Raw genomic sequence first — 15,834 nt, 5'->3', positions numbered from 1 at the left:
ACTAGCATGTTCATTATTCAAACCAGCAATCTTGAGCCAATCAGGGAAGCGTGTGACTGGACAGTCTATTGCATACAGGCAGACAATTCTGCATAGAGTGCTGACTATAACCTCAAAGATGAGGTTGCTTGACCTGGCTAACAATTGAGGGGGGCAGCATTATAAACAGGGAAAGGCAGAGCTGAAGAAAACACATTCAAAAGATGACCCAGACAAGAATCTTGGAAACAGAGTAAGGAATTCCTTGTCCTTTTCAAACCATGCCTACATTCTACATCAGCTAAATCATTGTTCTTTAGGGGCCTTTGTAGGAACTAAGGCGACCTCATGTAACAAAAAGCTAGAAACTCCCATAAGGCGTATTATATCAACTTTGCCACCTGTTTAATTAATACACTGCGACAGATTACGCCCAATGTTTATGCCCAATATCTTACCTTAGTCTAACGATTAAAAAAAAAAACCCAGGAAGCTAGATAATACTTGTCAAGGGGATAAGGGCCAAACTAGATACAGTCATACCTCATGTTGCGTTTGCTTCAGGTTGCGCGTTTTCAGGTTGCGTCTTGCGGCGACCTGGAAGTACCGGAAAGGGTTACTTCCGGGTTTCGACGCTCACGCAGACGCGCAAAATGACGTCACACGCATGCACAGAAGCAGCGAATCGCGACCCATGCATGTGCAGACGTGGGTTGCGTTCCTTTCAAGTTGCGAACGGGGCTCCGGAACAGATCTGGTTTGCAACCAGAGGTACCACTGTATTCCATGTAAAGACAAATTTATGTAGCAACAACATAGGTTGGATGCTCAATGCTTCTTCTGCCCATAGTTCACTTTCTGCCATCTGATCCCACAAATTATCTTTCTACACTTAAACTCACTTCTAGTACCAGATCCTGGCTAGGAAAAACAGTGCTCAGGACGAAGATAGCAGGGGACTGAGCTAAGGGTGCGGAGAAAAGCATTCTATACTCCTCACACATGAATGAGCCGTTTTTGCTCTACAAATCATATCCCCATTTTATATGTGATGTTTAAAACAAAGCAAAACATGGACTTGCTCCTATAATGTCCAGCCTGGCACTAGGGAAGCAGAAACCAGACTGAGTCATGATTGAGAGTTTCTATGCCTAATTACAGAAGCCTAACATGACCTCTTTGCATTGTTTCGACATCTAAATTGGGCAATGCCGCCCTCATTATGCTTGCCACACATTTCACAGACATATTTCAAGTTGAAAGTCTGGAGCTGGCTCTATTTTAACAGTTTTGTTCCTTGGAGTCGAGAATTGCTAACACAGCTTTTCATTTGGGATTTGGTTAAGAGTTGCTGCACTTTTGCAGAGTATGTAAATAATGTGTGGAGAAGTTACTTTTTTCTTAGAGCTATAGCTGCAGAACACCTAGAACTAGTGTGATGTACGGATTAGAACTTGGACCAGGTAGTACAAAAATCAAATTCCAGCTGAGTCACAAGCTTACTGGGTAACTTTGGGTAAGTCCCTCTCAGCCTAACCTACTTCACAGGATTGTTGCAAGGATAAAAATGGGAGTGGCAACTATGTTGGCCACCTTGAGCTATTTGGAGGATGGGGTTAAAGTAATATTTGCATGACAGTATAGTTATTTGCATGAAAAACTGTGTACAATCCTGCTGAGAGGGGTGCTATAGCTTTCTATTTATTTTTCTTGCTTGCTAAGTTCACTTATTTACAAAAATATTAGAGTGATATCTAAGTTTTACTCAACAATCTTTGGTGAGAGCAATCTCACCAAAATCAATCGAAGCAAGTCATGTTCATTCATTTTAATGCATCTACTCTTGAATGGATACAACCCTTCATTTTGTTTTCTCATGCAAGTCTGCAAGATGCTCCATACTAAATCCTATCATACTTACTTGCACTGAGCCTTTGAAATTGAGCAATGCAAAACTCCAAATATATTTAAGTAGCAGTAGGGACTACACAGGTAAAACCTCTGTGGGTAAAACCTCAGTGCCTAGGACTTGCCGATCGCATGGTCGGCGGTTCGAATCCCCGCGGCGGGGTGAGCTCCCGTCGTTCGGTCCCAGCGCCTGCCAACCTAGCAGTTCGAAAACACCCCCGGGTGCAAGTAGATAAATAGGTACCGCTTACCAGCGGGAAGGTAAACGGCGTTCCGTGTGCTGTACTGGCTCGCCAGATGCAGCTTGTCACGCTGGCCACATGACCCGGATGTGTCTGTGGACAGCGCTGGCTCCCAGCCTATAGAGTGAGATGAGCGCACAACCCTAGAGTCTGGCAAGGCTGGCCCGTACGGGCAGGGGTACCTTACCTTACCTAGGAACTACACAGCTCACCCCACTGTGAATGTCAAACAGCTGTACTCTGGACTGTATGAAAGACAAGTCTACAAGGAAAGAAGTGATTTGTCATATCCAGATTTGTATCAGATAGCCAAAGCACAGAATTAAACAGAGGATTTTGCTCAGATATTTGAAGCTATGTGTGGCAGTGTAGATGATGATGATGACGATTTACTGAATTTATATACCGCCCTATACCCGGGAGTCTCAGGGTGGTTTACAGAATATTACTTTTGTGCAGCTAACAAAAGCTGGCCAGCAATTTAGGCCACAGATATTATCCTAAGAATATTGTTAGCTTGAATGATAGCTTGTTACGTTATACACCTCAGCATCATAGGGGGAAATTCCATTTTTAGGGAAGAGATACATTCATTACCTTTCAAGGACAGGTAAGTGCTGGTAGTTCAGAAGGAGACAAACCCTGACTCCTGTACAGTCACGTGGTGAAATAGCAAGTGTTTCCCAAACCATTAAGATCATCCACACAGTAAGCCCCATTATATTTTTGTATGTCTTAGCAACAGGAATGCTTAAGCGGTAACAACTTGATAACAAGAGTGTTATCAAGCAATTTTCACTAGTACAGCTTCCCAAAGAATTCAGGAAGGCATTTGTTGTTTAGTCGTGACCCCCTGGACCAGAGCACGCCAGGCACTCCTGTCTTCCACTGCCTCCCGCAGTTTGGTCAAACTCATGCTGGTAGCTTCGAGAACACTATCCAACCATCTCATCCTCTGTCGTCCCCTTCTCCTTGTGCCCTCCAACTTTCCCAACATCAGAGTCTTTTCCAGGGAGTCTTCTTTTCTCATGAGGTGGCCAAAGTATTGGAGCCTCAGCTTCAGGATCTGTCCTTCCAGTGAGCACTCAGGGCTGATTTCCTTCAGAATGGATAGGTTTGATCTTCTTGCAGTCCATGGGACTCTCAAGAGTCTCCTCTAGCACCAGAATTCAAAAGCATACCAGGAAGGCATACCAAACTTCAATTTCAACAACCCTTTATCTAAAGCAATGTTTCTCAATCTTGTGTCCCCAGCTGCTGTGGGAATATAACTCTGATCGTCCCTGACCACTGGTCATGCTAGCTAGTAGTCCAATTACAGGACTTGTTTCCCAACTTTGAGAAAAACTGATCTAAGTTAACCTCCTAGCAAAATTAATTCCTCCAGGTGCAGTTACCATGGTGTTCCCACTTGACAGGAACAAGAGAGCACACAGCCATTACCTAAACACAACCCTGTGTCCAGCTCTCCCACTACACACTTCTCCTATGTAGAGGGTCATGCCAAGGCAAGGGAGTCACTTCATCATCCATTTGGCAGATGCTCCCCTTTCCACAGCAACGTGATACAGGGGAGTGACATGAGAGATAAATAAAGGATGGGTGGGAGACCAGCATGAGAGGGTGCCGCCCAGCTACCAAACTCTTATTTTCTCAACTCAGTGAGACCTACTTCTGATGAAAGATGCATAGGATTTGCTATTAGAGGGCCAGGGTATCAAAGCTGGAAACATCCCCAACCTCAACGAGTCACTGCCTACAAACTCATTGAATGCCTTACATAGCCTTTTCAACTGACAGTTCCAGGAAGAAGCATTTAAAGGTAAAGGTAAAGGTACCCCTGCCCGTACGGGCCAGTCTTGACAGACTCTGGGGTTGTGCGCCCATCTCACTCAAGAGGCCAGGGGCCAGCGCTGTCCGGAGACACTTCCGGGTCACGTGGCCAGCGTGACATCGCTGCTCTGGCGAGCCAGAGCCGCACACGGAAACGCCGTTTACCTTCCCGCTAGAAAGCGGTCCCTATTTATCTACTTGCACCCGGAGGTGCTTTCGAACTGCTAGGTTGGCAGGCGCTGGGACCGAGCAGCGGGAGCGCACCCCGCCGCAGGGATTCGAACCGCCGACCTTTCAATCGGCAAGTCCTAGGCGCTGAGGCTTTAACCCACAGCGCCACCTGCATTTACTGTGTGCTAAACACGCCTTCCAAATCTCAGGCCTTTCTTCTATCCATCTTGTCTGCCTAGGGCAGATATTATACTCCTTGCCAAGGCCCACACTACTATCATGTTTTCAGAATTGCTTGGAGCACTGTTGACATTGATATAGGGAAAAAATAGGGGTGATTGGCTTTTGCTGCCCAACTCCCCAAGGGACTGAGCCCTCTATTTCCATGATCGGTCAGAGATGAATGGATGGAGGCAGGATGCAGTGAAAGCAAGATTTTTCTGTTGGAACAGAGTTCCCTCCCCTACTAGCAAGGAGGCAAGAGAGGCCCAGAACCAAGAAGAAAAACTATTTTAAGGATTTGCATTTTGGTGTAGAAAAGCGGGACATCCCCTCTACAAACAGTTAGAAATTATACCACATAAGGTGGGATTACTGTGGCTCAGGAAGGCCAAGGTGTGATATTCCTGAGGATTTAGCAAGTTTTACATAGTTTCAGACACAGTTTACACAAAACAATAGCATTTGATAAGATAATCAGGATGCCCGTCAGACATCCCTCAATGCAGAGCATATGACAATTGATACAAAGGAGGTTCATAGAAGAGGAATCCCTTCATGAAATTCCCCTGATTGCTATCTGTTCCCCTGATTGCTATCTGTTCTCAGGCAAGTGGGATTCAGGAGGCAGGGGAAATATTTAGAGTCTTCAGGAGAGCCAAGATGGCTTTTGGATTGCTCTCCTATACTATTTTAGACATGTGGTTTATATACTTAGGTATGTGTGCTTATTTATGTATTTTATGTATTATCAACATTTAATCTATATTTCAGACCTTAGAATTCCTGTAACATTATTCAGGCAGGAGTTTTTTTGTAAAAAATATTTTAATGTTTAAATATACAGAGTCATGAAAAAACCTTAACATACTTTCAAAAGATAGCAGTCTTAACTGAAGAAGCTAGAAGCATAGAAAACAAGTGGCAAAGGATAAAGAATGGCTGCTGACTAGGTAATTCCAATTTGTTCTCAAGTAATTCTATATGAGAAACAGCAGCCAAAGCAGCCCTGTCTCCCTAGGTGACTCTGCAATGACTCATCGAGTGTCAAGTCCAAGTGCCAAGGAGAGGATCTGCTGCTGGCTGCAGATAAGCTGCCATGTGATTCTGCACAAGAGCTTCCGGTCTCAGTTCACAAGAAGGTGATTTGCATGTTGCAGTGGAACTTCAGGTCACTTACATTTCCTAACTACATTTCTGTTCATCAACTTAAGTGATGCCTCCTATAAATAACACCATTAAATAACATTGAGGACCACTCCCAAGTTATTTACCACTACCTTGGGTACTCAAACTTCTATCTGCAGTATGAAGCCGTGCAGAGCAGACACAGGTTGACAATATCTGAGAGCTAGGCTAATCAGAGAAGAACTCTGGAGAATATGTTCAGGTAATAGAAAAGCAGTCCTATGTTCCATACTGATTACAGTCTCTGCTTCCTGCTCAACAGGAAATTAAGCCTGACATGCAATATCAGGTTGAATAAGTAGTGTCAAAATTATACAAGACTATTAAAACGGCCATATCACATTTAGGTGAGATTTCCCATTAAAGTCACTGACATAAGTAACAGAATATAGTGATTTTTATCTCACAGTACAAATTTCCAGACCATCACTTACAATTTTACAAGTTGCATGTGGTATTGCTGGAGGTGCAGGTGACAAAGGATTTGGGGGAAGAGGCAGGCTTGGTGATCACAAATAACATCTAACTACCACAACTAGACAAAATATATGGACAACTGAGGCTATTTCTACTGATATGATCCAGGTCAAAAATATCAGCTGGAAAGGTATCCAACTCTCTCATAATAATCCCAGGCAGTTCATTATTTTTTCCATGGATGTGGGTCACACCCACCTACAAATTCAAACAATTTATGTAGTACAGTAGTCTGTTATATGGCATCTCAAATGTCACAGTAAGACCCAGTGAGAAGAGAAACATTTATCCATAAATTTAAGAATGAAGGCTGAATATATGCAGTTAATCTGTCCGAGAGTGATAGTTATAAGAGATAACTTGTAATCAACTGAAGACAGTTCTGAACACAGTTGCAAAGTTTTGAACAGGAACTCCAAACAAACACCAGACACTGCAGCTTGTGGTGCAAATGAGTGGCTCTTGGAACATGTGAAGATGTCAAGTAGTAGAGGTCACAAGCAGGAATCTAGACAGTCGATACATGAGAAGGCAAGTGAGAGAGGAGTTGCCACAGTCTGTGAGAAAAGAGATGAAAGTAGAGATGAGGATTCTGAACAAGGACAGGTGAAAGGTCATACCAATAAAAGGGTGAAAGTGAGAAGAACTGCTACAAATTTAGTGGACAGTCACAGTGTTTATGACACACATCATGCTTACAGATAGCAGAAATGTAAGAGCATTTCCATGTATTGAGGCTACCTTTGAACCTCTCCCACACTACATGCATCACTGTTTGATCACTATGAAAGAAAACTTAAAAGCAGTACAGTGCTACATCCAATTACAAACGGGATCCATTCCAGAGGCCCAGCCATATCCCGAAATCTTCATAACCGGAGGTGCCTGTTCTGCACATGCGTGCGGCGCTGTAGAGCGCTTCTGTGCATGTGTGAGGCGCGCAAAGGCGCTTCTGCACATGCAGCAAACCCACTTCCAGGTTTGCCGCATTCGCAACCCGAAAGTTACATTACCCAAAGGTAACGTAACCCAAGCGCCCACTGTGTTTGAAACAAATCCACTGTATTTGAAACAAAATTTACAAATCTAAATCTTCTAGCCAATCTAATTATTATTCATATTGTGAATCAGCTGAAGCATCATTTTTGAAAAATAAGGCTTTCAAATGTTTCAGGCATTATATTTTTTACAAGTTCTCCAAAATTACTGTATATACCCATCACTACATTCAACAGCAAATGCAAACTTTTAGAATGCAATCTTGGGAATCTAATATAAGATGCACACACAGTGGAATTGTGGATCTTGCTTGCAGAATCAGTTAGAGTAATGCCCAAATATTTTGCCTTTGTAGAAGAAAGAGGCTCAGCAAACAGCTCTGGACAAAGTTATACAGTTATACCTCGGGTTACAGACGATTAAGGTTGCGCGTTTTCGGGTTGCGCACCACATTGAACCCGGAAGTACTGGAATGGGATACTTCCGGGTTTTGGCACTAGTGCAGAACCACTAAATTGTGCTTTGCGCATGAGCATAAGCGCCGAATCGTGACCTGTGCATGTGCAGCGCTGCAGGTTGCGAACGTGCCTACCGCACGGATCACGTTCGCAACCCAAGCGTCCACTGTACACAGAATAATGAGTTCCAGCTTGTAGCAGGCTTTTCAGAGAGATATATACAATGTATTACCGTTGCACCAAATAACCAAGACACAACACACGGAACCAGCTGACATACATTAATCACATGGTCATGGCTCAGCCATTACCACAGCAACAGGCTCATTGTGCCTTGCAGATTACCTCACCCATGGGGCAATTTATGTTCATGAAGGAAATTAACCCCTTCCTACGTCTAGCTATTCCAACATGCAATTTCAGATTTATTGTTAATTTGAGTTGAAAAAGGATAGGTGTCAGTCAAAGTAATTAAAAAACAAGCAAGCTACCTATGTCGGAATATATTTTCTTTTAATCTAGCATTGACATCTCATATCAATCAAACAATTTTTCATTTATCCTTCCTGAATGATGTGGGGCAGGAAAATGTCCAACCGTTTAAAATTAAGTATATTCTAAGCAGTATAGGATAACCCCCCCCAAAAAAAAAACCCTTTCCATCCAGTAGTTCTCATGAACAAATTTCATTTAATCATAATGGCTCTATGCTCCTATGACACTTTTACTCAGTGGGTTCAATTGAGTACTCCCTGCTCCCTATCTATCGACCAGAAACTGTCCCACTAGCTGACATACCCTTGCAGGATGAAGCATTCACTCAAACCCTTCGCACTGATACGGAAGGGGGGGCATGTCTTCTTCACCTTCTTCTTCACTACAATATATCCATTTATTTCCAATTGTCAATGTCAAAAGGTACTAAAATCTATAAAATTCATAGAAAATCAACGTGCCAATTTGCTCAATTTCTCTAGGACTTCATGACACCTCCGCTGTCCTTCATAATCCCTTAAGCAAGGTGTCAAGACCCTAATCCTGTCAAATCACTCTGCCAAGCCTTTCCTCCAGGCAATACCAGTACATGGACCATTGTCTTCTCATCACAGGTACTCAGGATGTGCTTATCTGCGCATATCTCCAGCTCTGCATATTCCCCCCCTCCCTGTTAATCCTGTGTAACCCAACCTCTTCTTAATGTATTCATGATGTAATCTGTGTAACCCAACCTCTTCTTAATGTATTCATGATGTAACTGGGATGTGTTTTGCACTGTATTCTGGGGCATGGAGGGAAGTTTCAAAAGTTCATGTCACCCCTTTCTCGCTGTTCAATCTCGCCTTCAACCTGTTGCGCAATAAACTTGGATCTTCTGCAGCTTGCTCCTGTCTCCGGTTGAGCTCATTTTCCTCCGCAGGGACCCGCGGACTTAGTCCGATGAGCTGGGTGGCAGAGCAGCCTCGCACGCAGATTTTACCGTAACAGCACCCACCAGTGTGGCAAAGCAGTCCTCCTCTCCCTCCCACCTCCACCACAAAAAGCTCTCAAAGCCTCACATCTGTTGCTTCTTCTTGACTGGTTTGTGCCATCATAATAGCTCCTTGCCCTTGTGTTCTTAACTAAAACTGGCTGGCCATATCATCCAATAATTTTTCAGGAGTGCAGTTGCTATCTTACTCAGTTCGAAATTAACCCATCACCAGTCTTTTTTTTCTTCTTTTTTTTTCTTTTCTTTTCTTTTCTTTTTTTTTTTTTTTTTTTGCGACTCCAGAGCACCATCTAGCAACCAGGTTCAGATTTCCAGTTCAGACCACCCACACCCATCTCTTCCTCTGCCTCTCTGTTTGCTCCACTGTTAAGGAGGCACCTCACTTTCGGTTCCTAGACAGAAGAGGGGTGGATTCCTTCCCACCTTATTTCAGAAGAGAAGAGGCGCTGTATGGGTGTACTTTTAAGTAAAATGAGCCTTGCTTTGGGAGAGGAGGGGGAGAGAATCAAGGAAGAGTGGGGAGGTTGCTTTGTTGTTTTTTTGACAAATGAGGCCCTGGAAAGCTGCTTTGGAGAGGTTGGGAACCTGCTTCCTTCCCCCAACCCCCATTGTTTAGGAGAAATATTTTAGTATTTTAAGACTTAGCATATGTAAGCCCACTTTAGAAATCTGACATCTGCTTGTTTTATTGTGATGAATCTCCTAATATTAGAGTCTCATTGACTGTATTTCCACAAGAAAGCACCCCTTAAAAGAGAAGGCACCTATCAAGGGAGGGGGAGGGTGGTGCTTACATTAATACTTCAATGTTTTAAGAGATTCTCAAATTCTGGAAATTAAAAGGAACGTCCGGTGTTAGAAACTGAAATATGAAACCTAGGAGATGAATGGCACTTTAAACCTAGGTTATGGGTACAACAATGGAATGTCTAGGTGCTCTTTTTAATAACAAGAATATGAAGCTGAAAATGAATGAACACCAACTAAAAATATTATGTTCATTTTTCACATGGTCTAGTCCTCATCTGAAGACTGCAAAAAACAAAGTCATGCTTCCCCTGCCTGACCCCCTAATATTCTTAAGAGGATATTTTCTTCATTCTTCCTAGAGTGGCTGGAAGTAGGGAGGCAGAAAAAGATCATCCTTTCCTTCCACTCTGGAGACAAGCCACTTTCCTTCATATAAATTTATCATTTTGGCACCGCAACTAATACATATTAAAGCCCTATACAACTGATGGCAGAGACACTACCTTGAGTGTCCAGTTTGCAAACCTAGGACTTAAGTGTCCTTCAATGAACCCACTCCAAAATTTGTTTTGGTTTTAAGCCATCACTGTGAGAGTCTGAGGTAGATAACACTTTAACATGCACTATTTAAACCATCATAACTGGCAAGTATATTTCAAATTAAAAGCACATCGTACATGGGTTTAAAAAGGGGAGGGGGAGGAGAAAAGCCCCATTGAACTTGGTTGTGATTTACTTCTGAGTAACAGGCAAATTCAGATCAGGATTGAAAACAACCTTCCCCCCCCCCTAAATTGTGCCCTAATTGCTTCTTTTGTTTCTTATATATTGCATTTTATTGTATTACAATCTGAATTCCATAACATTATATTCATCTTAAGCCCTGTGAAATTCCTCCTGAGGTTTAATTTCTCATTTTTACCCTTTCATGCCTTAATTCCCCCTCTCCTACTTTACCATCTTTCTTGCCTTGGGCTCCCTGTCCATTAGTTACTATACCTGGTTTTGTGAAGATTTTTGGAGTGTTTTTATTTGGCTACCTTTTCATTTTTACTTGATTGATTCATTTTCACTTGTTTTTATTTGGCTGCCTTTTCATAGTGCAATATGCAAATTTTAATAATAATAAATTGCCACAGTAAATATGGCATCCCAGGTACCCAGAACCTTTCATATAATTATAACATGACTTTGAAGGCCCAGCTGCTTAGACAGTCCCACCAAAAAAAAAAAAAAGTTAATTTGGAATTGGGACTCTCCTTTTGCATTTGCCTGGGTGTAAGCCCTTTTGACTTCAGTAGAATCTATTTCTATGTAGAAATTGTTACACACACACACACACACACACACACACACACACACACACCATACACTATTGCTGAGGCTGAGCCTCATTTATGTTTGTGGTGTCCAGTTAAGAATTTCTATTTAAAATGTGATATTAACAATTTGTCACTGATTTGTGTGATAGTCCATGCATTTCAAAAAAAGAAAGAAAGAAAGTGCTGCTACATGGGATGGGAAGGGAATGGCAACTAGCCATTCTGGTTTTTTCCAGGTTCCAGGAGCCATTTGGCTCCTAGCTTTTATATTTCAGTTTCTAACACTGATTATCTCAGCACCTCATGCCTCTTACAGGTATCCCTATTGGCAACTCCTCCAGAACAGCTTCCCCATGACTCCGAAGTGCAGCTTTCCCAACCATGCCATCTTCTGTAAAGCACAGAACGTTTCTTTGTCTTGGAATGGCTGAAATTGCTCTAAGTAGCAATGCAGACACTTATTTTTCCACAAGGCTCATGAGATTGGAATGCCTGTCTTTAAAAATATGAAACGAGGATACTAACTGCCCTCTTGTGCCTCCAGAAAATAATGGATCTAAAAGTGAACACGTTTTCATGGAGTGGCTCCCAAGGAGCTAGTCAGCATCAATCTTTGTGATGCTCTAGTAGTCTATACTTCCATAAAGAATGGTTTCTGGAACTAAAAATGATGGAGTAGGAAGAAGGCTGCACATGTAATTATCCCCCAGTGGAGAACCTTTGGCCCTTCAGGTGTTGCAGAACCGCAGCTCCTATTATCCCAGACCACTGACCATGCTTGCTGAACTACAGCTCCCATCAGCTCCAGCAGCATCTGAAGGGATGAAGGTTTCTCAGACCTGCCATAAATGGTGACAACTGTAACTTGCTGCATCAAGTCTACCTGAGAAACATCCTCACCTGGAAGTCATCATTGCTAAATCCAGATATGTGTTGTCAGAAAGAGAAACAGACTGCTTCCATTTTAGATAGTATTAGCCCAAACATACATATGATTGATAATTACGAAAAGCTTGCAGCCATCCAATGGGATGTATTATTATTTTTATATATAGCACCATTAGTGTACATGACACTTTACAGAGTAACTAACTAAACCAAATATACAGGCCCCTGCCCTGAGGTGCTTACAATCTATATTTTAAAAAATAAGCAATAGTGAATTATACACAAATGCAAATACATGTACTTGGGCTCTGTGTCAGTTGGGAAGTGAGAACTAAGAAAAATAGGAAGGGACTAAATGCAGAGCTTTACATATAAATTCATATTGAATATATAGGATGCAGAGCAAGTAGGTGTTGAAGAGATATAATTTTGGTGGTAGCAGAATTCTGGGGAGGATGTGACAGCAGAGATGTGACAAAGAATGGCCAGGAAAAAGCATGTTGCACTGGTCAAGACTAGCTGGAGCACAAACTAACAATTTAGCCAAGGAACCAGATTTCCACTGCCCACCCCGCCCTTATTTTGCATATGAGAACATGCCAGTTTTTAGTTACACACTAAATACAGGAAGTTAAGGAGAACAAAAAGAAGGGCGCCTAGACATTTTGTTTTAGCACCCACAACCGAGGTCCATAGAGCCACATGGCTCCTAGCATTCTTATGTCAGTTTGTAGCATTAACCTGTTCATAGGGGTGTACTACAAAGCTGTGATTGAAGTTGGAGTGTAAATTGAGGTGGCTTAGGAGAAAAGAAAAGTTAAATCATGCACACAGGTAATGATTCTCCCAGAATCCTAGAAATTTGAATGAGACAAGAATGTATGGCAAATACATGCACATGGATGTAAAATGCCAGAGCACAAATTCTCTTCTGTGCTGGGAGTAAGCATAACTGTTAAGTTTCACAACACACACATGCTGTATTAAGTTTATGAATGTGCCTGCTTTGGAAGCCAGCTCAGGACAGGCTATAGGAAGGTAAATGTATGGTATGTTGGGTTCAGCAGGCAAAGAAGAACCTTCAGCAACTTGAAACAGTATTTGCTCACTACAAGTAAACAATCTTCTATGAAATGTTGTAAGGAAGCAATTGACTATAGAAATGACTGCTATGACCAATGACCATTATATGATAATAGCATGATTGTATTGGGCACCCAGGGTTTAGACACCCCAGTAAAAACAAAACAAAAACAAAACAAAAACAAAACAAAAACAAAAAAGCCATAGCCCCTCACATCATTTCAGAAGTGAAAACAAGGAAATGCTTATTAATGCTTCTACACATCACTGCCATAGGCTTCCTACCACCACCACTACATGATGTTGGAATATTGTCTCCATCTGCTGTATTCTGCTGCAAAAGAATGAATTCCGCCAACTTAAAAAGTTGAGAAAGTTACTATAGCTTCATTAAAGATATACTGTACTAGGAAAACATCATTGTCCTACCATATATTATCAACTAAAAATGAGCATCCGTATATGAAGTGGCAGGCAGCAGTCCATCCACTATCAGCTGCAACTGATAGATTTACAAATTATGAATTATAAATACAGCAACCTTCAGAAATGTGCAGCTACCTGGATGAAGGGAAGAAAAAGCAGTGAACACTGGCTTCATATGCATATTTCAAGCGTTCTTAATACTAACTCAGTTAAAAGCTGAAGGCATTATAGCTCAACTCTAACCATGCCACTATGATTCTACACTAATGATATGATACGCATGCTGCTCTGGGAATCAGGTTATTATAAATTAACACCTAGAACAAGTAGATAAAGCTATATACTTGTATATAGCTTGGTATAATGGTGTTTGTTTTATACATCTCTCATCCAATTTGAACAGCTTTTAAAGAGGATTGGACAAATTCATGGAGTACAAGACTATCAGTGGTTGTTGGGACCAGTTGCCAGTTGCTGGGGATTGCAGGTGGGCAGAGAGCGGTTTGCACATCTTGCAGGCTTCCTACAAGCACATCAGTCAATGTGAGAACAAGATGCTGAACTAGATTCTGGTCTCATCCAGCAGGCTCATCTTAGTGTTCTTGTATCACTTGTACCATAACACGATAAAGACTAATTAAAAACTGCAATTTCAGTCAGATGGTTGCTTATTTCCTTGATATCTATCTGATGGGAGGCTATTCCACAGGGCGGGTGCCACCACCAAGAAGGCCCTCTGCCTAGTTCCCTGTAACCTCACTTCTCGCTGTAAAGGAACTGCCAGAAGGCCTTCGGAGCAGGACCTCAGTATCTGGGCTGAACAATGGGGGTGGAGATGCTCCTTCAGGTATACAGTCATACCTCATGTTGCGTCCGCTCCAGGATACGTGTTTTCATGTTGCGTCCCGCGGCAACCCGGAAGTACCGGAACGGGTTACTTCTGGGTTTAGCCACTCGCGCATGTGCAGAAATGTTAAATCGCACATGTGCAGCAGCACTAAATCGTGTCGCGTGGAGACATGGCACTTTGGTTTGTGTCAGTTCTGTGTTACAGATGGGCCTCCGGAACGGATCCCATCCGTAACATGAGGTTCCACTGTATTGGGTCGAGGCGGTTTAGGAAACGTACTGGGAGCCAACTGAGATCAAGGCGGCTAACACCAGTAAAATTACAGTAAAAACATAATGGGGGGGGGGGACACCAGTTTAAAATACAGGTTAAAATGCAATTTCAAATGCAGCCTCATTTTAAAAGTAGCCCATAGATCAAAGCCATAAGGGAAGGGAGGGAAACATAAAGGTCAGACTGAGTCCAAACCAAAGACCAGGCGGAACAACTCTGTCTTGCAGGCCCTGCGGAAAGATGTCAAGTCCCGCAGGGCCCTGGTCTCTTGGGAGAGAGCGTTCCACCAAGTCGGGGCCAAAGCCCCTGGCCCTAGTTGAGACCAATTTAACCACCTTGCGACCTGGGACCTCCAAAGTGTTGTCATTTGTGCACCTTAAGGTACTCCGCGAGGCATACCAGGAGAGGCGGTCCCGTATTATCTTTTATATGTTCAGGGAAGTTTTTAATGTGTGACATCTTAGTGTATTTTTGGTCTTTGTGGAAGCAGCCCAGAATGGCTGGGGAAACCCAGCCAGATGGGCAGGGTACAAATAATAAATTTTATTATTATTATTATTATTATTATTATTATTATTATTATCTTAAATTAAGGTTTGCAACAAATTAGCCTTTCCCCCCAAATGATTTAGCATCGAAAGAAGCTGTATCATAAAAGGAGAACAAGGGGCGGGAAGAAGGAAAGAGGGGCACGGGCCCTTCGAGAAGAGGTGCTACGCAGCGGTGGGTGAAAAAAGCAGGTCTGGCGGAGGAATTGCGGAAGGGCTTACCCACACATCCCTCTCGGAGCGCTGAAGCCCGAGGCGCTGCAGGCCGATTAACAAGTCGTGGACACAGAGCGCGCCATCGCGGTTCACGTCCAGCTGGAGGAAGAGACTCCGCAGGCGCCGCTCCTGCTCCGGGGGCGAAGCGAAAGAAGCTGGAGGGGACGAGCCGCTGCTTCCATCAAGGGCGGGTATGGCGGGGCCCCCCGCCACCGCCGCGCTCAAAGGGGTCGCCGTGGCGGCGGCGGCGGCGCCGCACTGGCAGAGGACGCCGTTCACCACCGGGGAAGCCAGCGAGCGCCGCGCGCTAGCCGGCATACCCAGTTACCTCAGCCGCCACGCACGCGCACCCCCCACCCTTGCGGCGGCTCGCCGGGAAATGGCGCCGCGCCTGCTTCAAAGGAGCCGGCCTCTTTCTCTTTTACCCACCCGGCCTGCGCGCGCCGCTCGCTGATTGGCTGATTGCGTCAACGTAACGGAATCGAGTCACCTGGTTGGCCAGATCAGTGTGTCGT

The 15,834-nt window shown here is 43.4% G+C and overlaps 1 protein-coding gene and 2 long non-coding RNA genes across 5 annotated transcripts in view; 1 reads left to right on the top strand and 2 right to left on the bottom strand.

Annotated features, from left to right (window-relative positions):
- SLC25A25 (solute carrier family 25 member 25) overlaps window positions 1-15,827 on the bottom strand; it is a 40,665-nt gene extending 24,838 nt beyond the window's left edge. The window contains exon 1 of one of the 2 annotated variants that reach the window (XM_083721809.1): window positions 15,326-15,827. In XM_083721809.1, coding sequence (XP_083577935.1) covers window positions 15,326-15,637 — 312 coding nt within the window. In that variant the 5' untranslated portion in view covers window positions 15,638-15,827. The remainder of the gene's footprint in view (window positions 1-15,325) is intronic. The other variant, XM_083721808.1, reaches the window with a different exon arrangement.
- LOC310836553 lies at window positions 63-5,600 on the top strand. Its single transcript, XR_014560139.1, has 2 exons — window positions 63-232; window positions 5,374-5,600. It is a non-coding gene; the product is annotated as an uncharacterized lncRNA (long non-coding RNA).
- Window positions 4,553-9,180, bottom strand: LOC310836555. 2 transcript variants are annotated; one of them, XR_014560141.1, is made up of 2 exons: window positions 9,031-9,180; window positions 4,553-6,574 (listed from the first exon to the last, which is right to left on the bottom strand). It is a non-coding gene; the product is annotated as an uncharacterized lncRNA (long non-coding RNA). The 2 variants fall into 2 exon arrangements; XR_014560142.1 differs by lacking the exon at window positions 9,031-9,180 and adding an exon at window positions 8,273-8,309.
- Window positions 15,828-15,834: the final 7 nt, after the last annotated feature.

This window comes from Podarcis gaigeae (assembly GCF_964106915.1).
Source record: "Podarcis gaigeae genome assembly, chromosome: Z".
Classification (NCBI taxonomy): domain Eukaryota; kingdom Metazoa; phylum Chordata; class Lepidosauria; order Squamata; family Lacertidae; genus Podarcis; species Podarcis gaigeae.
Note: the sequence above shows the minus strand (reverse complement) of the source record. Positions and strands in the feature narration are given on the sequence as shown.